This window comes from Symphalangus syndactylus, chromosome 6 (assembly GCF_028878055.3).
Source record: "Symphalangus syndactylus isolate Jambi chromosome 6, NHGRI_mSymSyn1-v2.1_pri, whole genome shotgun sequence".
NCBI lineage: Eukaryota > Metazoa > Chordata > Mammalia > Primates > Hylobatidae > Symphalangus > Symphalangus syndactylus.
The window spans coordinates 148,288,163-148,296,705 of NC_072428.2; the positions used below are offsets into that span (position 1 = coordinate 148,288,163).

The 8,543-nt window shown below is 51.7% G+C and overlaps 2 protein-coding genes across 5 annotated transcripts in view; both read right to left on the minus strand.

The window, feature by feature from the left end:
• Positions 1-2,712, minus strand: part of ESYT2 (extended synaptotagmin 2) — a 101,136-nt gene extending 98,424 nt beyond the window's left edge. The window contains exon 1 of one of the 4 annotated variants that reach the window (XM_055269699.2): positions 2,221-2,710. In XM_055269699.2, coding sequence (XP_055125674.2) covers positions 2,221-2,694 — 474 coding nt within the window. In that variant the 5' untranslated portion in view covers positions 2,695-2,710. Of the gene's footprint in view, positions 1-2,220 lie in introns of all 4 variants that reach the window. The other 3 variants (XM_055269696.2, XM_055269697.2, XM_055269698.2) reach the window with 3 other exon arrangements.
• A 21-nt stretch (positions 2,713-2,733) lies between these two features.
• Positions 2,734-3,346, minus strand: LOC134737073 (extended synaptotagmin-2-like). The gene is made up of 2 exons (XM_063642395.1): positions 3,225-3,346; positions 2,734-3,172 (listed from the first exon to the last, which is right to left on the minus strand). Exons 1-2 carry the CDS (start codon positions 3,344-3,346, stop codon positions 2,734-2,736), a joined length of 561 nt encoding a protein of 186 aa, XP_063498465.1.
• Between the last annotated feature and the right edge of the window lie 5,197 nt (positions 3,347-8,543).

Here is an 8,543-nt window from a genome sequence, read left to right on the forward strand (position 1 = left end):
ACGGTGGCTCACGCCTGTAATCCCTGCACTTTGGGAGGCCAAGGGGTGCAGAACACAAGGTCAGGAGTTTGAGACCAGCCTGGCCAACATGGTGAAACCCTGTTTCTACTAAAAATACAAAAATTAGCTGGGCGTGATGGCGCGCGCCTGTAATCCCAGCTACTCGGGAGGCTGAGGCAAGAGAATCGTTTGAACCCTGGAGGCGGAGGTTGTAGTGAGCCGAGATCACGCCATTGCACTCCAGCCTGGGTGACAGGGAGAGGCTCTGTCTCAAAAAAAAAAAAAAAAAAAAAAAAGAGAAAAGAAAAGAAAAGAAAATCTGTGTTTCACAAAGATTTTTAACAAGTAAATTTGATATTAGCCAATAACCAAGTATCTATGAAAGTCAGCATCATCACTTCCTGCGAATTTCAGCATTGATTACATTGCTGTTTTGGTAATGGATGGTAATGGACTCTGTTTTTAGCTACTTTTTAGTAGTATGCATCTTAGTGTAATATAGACACAAAACGTCACTTTAAAGTCCTTTTCCATTTCCAAAGTGCACCTCTTCTGTTCTTAGTTTTTCCCACCTCGGTTCCTCTTAACTTCCTTTCTCTGCACACCCCTCGGTTTTTCCCGCTGCCAGCTAAAAGCTGTACCATGCCAGTTACCTTGGTTCTCCAAATATGACTGTCTCTCATGCTCACCACGCATCGGCAGAACTGTACATTCCCAAGCTCCTTACATTATATTCTTACCCCAGTTGCAATCTGTCGTCACAAAGTAGCATCTACTACCTTCTTGTCTTGGGCACGCCTCCTTTCTAATTCTTGTTTGCCATCTGTGTCATGCCTTACTTCTCAGGTGTCTCATGACTGGAAACAGGGACCTTTTCTCCTCTAAGTGAAAATGACCCTTCCGAAATCCACTGCTGGTCACCTTCACCCCAAAGTTTATATTAAGCCTAATGGAAGCATCATTAAAATCCTTTCTTGCAGTGTGAAACTGTGACGCCAAGTCACGGCTAAGAAAGAATTAGGAAATGACAAGAAAAAGATATGAAGCCTACTCTTCGTGTCTACAGTCCATAAATATATGAGGTACAGAACTGCCAGGTTAAAAATAAAATAATACCATGACTCTTGCTATTGCTGCAACTCTTCCAAAACTTCCTGACACACACACACACACACACACACACACACACACACACATTCACACTGGATTCAGGTCGACCCCATATAAAAATGCTCAGTCTCACAACTATACTTGCAAAAAAGTATAGTTGGTATTATCTAACATCTCTACATCTTTCGGGAGACACTCACTGCCCTTGAAATGCGTCAGAAACAACCAAGACACGAATGAGTCTTCTCCTGGTAGAAGAAAAAGTTAACTTCTCCCCCACCAGCTGTCATTACGTTTTTTTAAAACAGAGAAGGAAAAGCTGAAGCCACCCGGAGCATTTCCAGGCCGGCAGGGCGTTGGGAATGAGCACGAGAATCGCGCTGGGCGCTCTGAGAGCCGAACCGGCCGCTCAGGCCCCTAAGGAGACCCCGCGGGCGGCACTAGGAGGAAGCGCGCGCTCCAGGCAGGGCCGCGGCCGAAGAGGGGGCGCCTAGCCCGGTACCTGCCGCTGGCGCTGGGGGGGTCTGCAGGCCGAGGGAGGCAAGCAGGCTTTGTGAGGAGGGGTCTCCGGGAAAGCCGCGCGGGACGGCGAGGGGAGGCTTCGCGAGGGCAGACGCGCCCCGGACCCGGAGCCTGGGCGGACGGGGAAACGGTGAGGGGGACGCCCGACTTGGACGGCGGGAGGGCACGGAGCACTCTGGACCAGGGCGGGAGCGGGAGCAGCGGGCGGCGGCCCCAGGCGGACAGGTTCGCAGGGAGTGGGCCGGAGGCCGGGGCGGGGCTAGGGTCTGCAATCGCCCTAGCGGGCAGGTCGGGAGCAAGCTAGGAGTCGGGGCCGGGGGGCGCGGCGGGGCGGGGTCTGCACTCACCTGGGCTGGCAGGTCGCAGGAACGGGCCCGAGGGCCGGGGCTGGGGTCTGCACTCGCCCAGACGTGAGGGGAGCGCCTGCCTAGACCAGGGTGGGTGGAGGACTACGAAGGCGGGAGCCGGGGCAGGGCTAGGGTCTGCACTCACCCAGGCGGCAGGTCGCGGGGAAGGGAGCGCCTGCCTGGACGAGGGGGCATCGGGACTGGGGATCAAGGGTCGGGACGGGCAGGGATCTGCACTCACCCAGGCGGGCAGGTCGCAGGCGCGCACCCCCAGGCGCACAGCGCGCTCCTCGTCTTCCAGCAGCGCCAGCGCGCGGCACAGGCGCAGGGCCTTGAGGCCGCGGCTGCGGCGGCACCAGGCGAGCAGCGCAAGAGCGAGAAGCACCCAGCTGAAGCTGAGCCCCAGGTAGCCCAGCGCGTACACGGGCAGCAGCAGCGCGAAGCTCCGTGCCAGCTGCGCCAGCAGCCCGGGCAGCTCCACGCTCAGCACGCCCCCTGGGTTCTCAGGCGCCGCGCGGCCCCCAGCCCCGCCGGCGCCCGCCTCCGGGCCCTCGTCTCGGGCGCCGCTCATCGCCCCGCCGTGCCGCGCTGCCCTCCCAGCCGAGGCGGGCCGGGTGATCGCGTTGATCCCGGGCAGCTCAGCCCCGCGCCAGCGCCCCTCTGAGGGGACGCGGCTCCGCCACACGCCAGCCTCCGCCCGGGAGGGCGACGTCATCACGCGGGGCGGGAGCGGCGTGGGCCTGGGGCTGGCACGTCACCCGGAGCGGGTGGAGTGGATACTGACGTCATCGCGCGGGGCGGGCCGTGGGCCGGGTCGGCGACTACTGGAGTGGGCGGGGCAGGCGCACGACGTCATCACGCGGAGCGTTGCGTCTCGGCTGGCGGGAGCTGGGGACCGGGAAGGAGAGTGCTCGTTGCGTGGGCCGGGTGTGACTGCGTCCCCTCCGAGCCCCCCAGGGCACCCTCCCCACTCGCCTGTGGCTTCGGAGCCCGCGGGTGGTTCTGGCTCGGCGTCGCGCCCCAGCGTGGGACTCCCGAGGCGGCTTCCGGGTGCGTGGCTGCGCTCGCCGAGGCCCGGGAAGTTGCCGTCGTCAAACCCAAAGACTGACCGCCTCTGGGAGCTGCTGGCAAACGTGGGGGGGCGCGGCCGCTGAGCGCAGCCCGGGTGGCGGTGGGATGAGAGGGCGGCGTCCCTGTTTGCGGTAATTTCGCGGCCACGAGGACGGGTGACAGGGCGCCGCCCGCCGGAGGTTGGACGGGCGGTGCTGGCGGGAGTCCTCCAGTGTTTCTCGGTGTGAGGTTGCGTAGCCAGTGTGCAAGGCTTTGGCTTTTGCGGAGTCTCTCGGGATGGTCTTGTTATCGGGCATTCCGGCGTGAGAACGCTGCCTCTGTGGCCCTTCCCACCCTGCTTGTCAGGGTTTTAAACACGAACGACTCTGTTGTGACCCTGACAACTCACACAGTTTAGTTGGCTTTTAAGATGCCTTTAATCCCAAAAATCCTCCCTGAGGAGTCTGGTAGTGCCGGGCAAAGACCACCGCAAGCGCCCAAGGGACGCTGTTGACACTCGGGAACTCCACTCCGGGCACCACGCAGCTTCGCCAAAGGTGTTAATATTGTGGCCAACTGTTAATAGCTGTTTCAAACGACCCATTGTGGGCCTTGCCTGTGATTCCTGAGGTCATTTTTCAGTTAACTCAAAAACACAACTATTGATCACTTTATTTTCCAGTGAATTCAATCGAGTTAATTATATTTGTTTTGTAGTCTCTTTCAAGGAAACTTCAAACAGTAGCAGAGAACATCCTACTTGACTGTTTTTGAGCATATTCAGTGAATTCCAAGGAAATTTTTAGTGAATTTGTAACAGAGTAGGGCACTGGCAGGTACTGAATGAATAAACAAATGCCCAGAAGAAGCACGGTTACCGTTACATAGGAATCCCTCTCCCCTCGTTCCTGTGTCTGCATAATTTTGTGTGCATATATGTATGTGGAGATTATATCACATAGGTAAAACATTGCAGAGTCTAAACGCTCAACTCCAGGCAAGGGCAGTAAACCCCAAGCAAGGAATGGAAGTGATTTCCCTTTTCTTACTCTTCACAGTCCCTGGTTTGCTGCAGCAACAAATTATATTATGTATATTGTAAATATGCAACCTGTTAATGCTCCTAACACCACCTTTCATTCAAAACTAAGCCTCAACACTAAAGCAAGTAGTTGCCTTGTTGACACAGAAAGGAGCCTGAGCCTTTCTTTTGCAGCTTTCCTGTACTGGAAAATTGTAGGATCACATCCTACAAAGACTTGCATAAACATAAGCCACGTAAAAAATTCTGTAATCCCAGCACTTCGGGAGGCCGAGGAGGGCGGATCACGAGGTCAGGAGATCAAGACCATCCTGGCCAATATGGTGAAACCCCATCTCTACTAAAAATAACAAAAAATTAGCCGGGCATGGCGGCGCGCACCTGTAGTCCCAGCTACTCGGGAGGCTGAGGCAGGAGGATTACTTGAACCCGGTAGGCAGAGGTTGCAGTGAGTCGAGATCGCGCCAATGCACTCCAGCCTGGGCGGCAGAGCGAAACTACGTCTCAAAAAAAAAAAAAAAACTGTGCCATGTGCCATCCAGTGGTTGACCCAAGATTGTAAACTAGATTGAAGAGAAGTTCCCATGTTGTATACCAGTCAGCCCAAGTGTCCTCAGCTTCCCTCTGTGTGAGCCCCGGGCTTCCAGCCCCTCCCTGTGGTTAGTTGCCTGCAGAAAGCAGATCCTAAGGCCCTGCCACAGCTCAGTCTTAAAGGTGTCCAGTCTGACTGCAGGTCCAGCTCGGCTCTTAGATTTTTGCTAATATTATACCCCTCAATCTCCTGTGACTTTTCATGACCCCTCCATCCTTTCCTTCTTGTAGACAAGAAAAAGTATTGTAGATTAGGAAAAGTGCTGCTTTCTCTGGAACGTCATTCTGAATGCTCCGGTGCACAGCTGCGAAGTTCCAGCCTTCCTGGTTTCAGAGGAAAGTGCTATCTTCTGCTTAGGTTCAACTCTTCCTGCTTTTAGGTCCTCCCCAACACCTTTAAATACGTCTCATTATGAAGGATGGGAGCACGTGCTCTGCGTCTCTTCCATTTGGAGGTTATACCAGCAAATTAAATATACTGGGGACAGTGAAAGCCAGGTTTCTTGCTGTTGGAGAAGGTAAAAACATGAAAGAGGGAAGGCTAAAAAGAACACTGAGGGATTGGATTGAAACTGGAAGTGGTAGTGTGAATTCATTTTAAAATACGTATATACAGATAGATATAAAGATAGTTGTATGTGTGCACACACGTGTAGGTGTATGTGCATATAAACAAATAGTTTCTAGTTCTGTCTGCTGAGTATCTAAATGCAGTGGTACCGCAGTAGCAGTGATCACAGCTAGCCCCCAGATCTTTATCTTCTAAATAAGGTTTTCCAACAAAAGGAATCAGGGCTCTTTGGAGAAATGGCTAATTTCAGGGCTGGAGTGGAAGTATAAGATGATCCTGAAATAATTTTGTTGTTCAAGGAAGTGAAGAAGTGCTCAGAGATTCACGGGAGATCAAAGGACATGGAAAGTAGTTGGAGGAAGTTCTTGCTGGCGAAGTCTAGGACAATTTGAGCAACAAAACAAAGAATGATATTGGCAGATTACCACTGAGTGAGCAAAATAGAAACACATGAGTCCACACTGATGTAGATAACAAACCAGTGATAAATGCAGGGAAAATAATAGTGGAGAAGGGGAGGTTCTTTACAGTAGAATGTGAACTCAAATGGAGAAGGAATTATGAGAATGGAAATCACCATTTACCAATCACTGTAGTGGGGTTGTTGCAGGAGTGCGCTATCAGTGGAGGCTCAGAGTGATAGGTGGAGATTTGATGAGGAATGAGAATGGACATCTTTCTTCAGCATACTTTTCCATTACAAAGAGGAAAATTGAGACTTTCTGGTGGGAAACGCCAGCAGACACCAGCGTGGCCAGGTAATGAGGCACCTGTCACCAGTGGAGAAAAGTTGAAACTGAGTCCCCATGCAGTGTGCTGAGAAGAGCACAACAGCACGCCTGACACTTTTCTGCCAGAAACCACGGCCTCAGTCTAGCCTAGGGAATATCAGATAGACCCAGAAGGAAGGCTGTTCTGTTTTCTTTATTACTATCATGAGCCAGGAACGGTGGCTCACGCTTTGGGAGGCTGAGGCAGAAGGATCACTTGAGGCTGGGAGTTCAAGACCAGCCTGGGCAACGTAGTAAGACTCCATCTTTACAAGAAAAAATCTTAAAATTGCCCTGGCATGGTGGCACAAGCCAGTAGTCCCAGCTACTAAGGAGGCTGAGGCAAGAGTATTGCTTGAGCCCAGGAATTCAAGGCTGCAGTGAGCTATGATTGCACCACTGCACTCTAGCCTGGGTGACAGAGCGAGACTCCATCTCAAAAAAAAAGAAAAAAAAAGATACCGAGAGGTTTGATGTCTGGTGAGGGCTCCTCTGCTTCCAAGACAGCACCTTGTTGGTGAGGGGGGGAGTGTTGAGTGCTCACCTGGCCAGAAGCCTCGTCTGCAAGGTCACTACCTCCATCCATAGGGAGGAGCCTCATGGCCTAGTCACCTCGTGGCCTCACCTCCTTATACCATCACACTGACCACTAAGCTTCTTTTTTTGTTTTCTGAGATAGGGTCTCGCTCTGTGGTTCAGGCTGGAGTGTAGTGACGTGACCAGAACTCACTGGGGCCTTGATCTCCTGGGCTTAAGTGATCCTCCCACCTCAGCCTCCTGAATAGCTGGGACTACAGGCACATGCCACTATGCCAAGATAATTTTTAAATTTTTTGTGTAGATGGGGTCCCATTGTCGCTCAGGCTGATCTTGAATTCCTGGGCTCAAGCGATCCTCCTGCCTCAGCCTCCCAAAGTGCTGGGATTGCCTGTGAGCTACCACACCTGGCCTTGGCCATTCAGTTTCAGCATCTGAATTTTGGAAGGGACACATTCAAACCACGGCACCCCCAAATACTCTAAAAACAAGGATCACCTCCACTACACAACCCTCCCGATGGAGAAATCAATATCAATACATTGTCCAACCCATAGACCCCACCCAAGCTTCACCAACTGTGCCCACACTTCTTTTCCCATGTCTGGGACCTCCCAGGAACATACATTGCATAGAGTTGTTATGTCTTTTCAGTCTCATATGATCTGGAACAATTCTTAGTCATCCTGTCTGTTATGACTTTATTTATTTGAGAAGGGGTTATCTCAGCTCACTGCAAGCTCCGCCTCCCGGGTTCATGCCATTCTTCTGCCTCAGTCTCCCCAGTAGCTGGGATTACAGGCCCAACTAATTTTTTGTATTTTTAGTAGAGACGGGGCTTCACTGTGTTAGCCAGGATGGTCTCGATCTCCTGACCTCGTGATCTGCCCGCCTCGGCCTCCCAAAGTGCTGGGATTACAGGCGTGAGACACCGTGCTCGGCACCTCTTGGTATCTTGATCTTGGATTTCCCAGCCTCCAGAATTGTAAGAAATAAATTTCTGTTCTTTATAAATTACCCTATCTCAGGTACTTCGTTATAGCAGCACGTGGGTGAAGGATTACCTAGGTGCCAAGGCAAGAGACTGAAGGCACAAACTATTTCAGTATAATAAAGAAAATAGAATAAGAATAGTTATAATACAAATTAGATATAGAGATGATCATGGACATTATGAATCATTAGTATAAACATTATTAATCATTAGCTTTTACTATTACTCTTTATTGTATTACTCGTATTAACAAGGAATAACTGGCGGGTATAGGGTCAGGTACTGAAGGGACATTGTGAGAAGTGACCTAGAAGGCAAGAGGTGAGCCCTCTTGTCACGCCTGCTTAAGGGCCGCTTGAGGGGTCCTTGGTCAAGTGGTAACACCAGTGCCTGGGAAGGCACCCATTACTTAGCAGACCATGAAAGGGAGTCTCCTTTCCTTGGAGGAGTCAGAGAACACTGCTCCACCAGCTTCTTGTGGGAGGCTGGATGTTATCCAGGCCTGCCCGCAGTCATCCAGAGGCCTAAACCCCTCCCTGTGGTGCTTCAATGTTCACGCTCCTTGTCCACTTTCATGTTCCTCCCGTACTCCTGGTTCCTCTTTGAAGTTCGTAGTAGATATTGGTAGAAATAGTGAAAGTCTTAAAGTCTTTGATCTTTCTTGTAAGTGCATAGAAGAAAACGCTGATGTATGCTGCCTTCCCTCTCTGCTTCAGCTACCTAAAAAGGAAGGGCCCCCTGTCCCATGATCACATGATTTGCTTGACTTTATCAATCACTTGGACGACTCACCCTCCTTACCCTGCCCCCTTGTCTTGTATTCAATAAATATCAGCGCATCCGGCCATTCAGGGCCACTACTGGTCTCCGTGTCTTGGTGGTAGTGGTCACCTGGGCCCAGCTGTTTTCTCTTTATCTCTTTGTCTTATGTCTTTATTTCTTACAATCTCTCATCTCTGCACACGGGGAGAACACCCGCTAAGCCCCATAGGGCTGGACCCTACAGCAG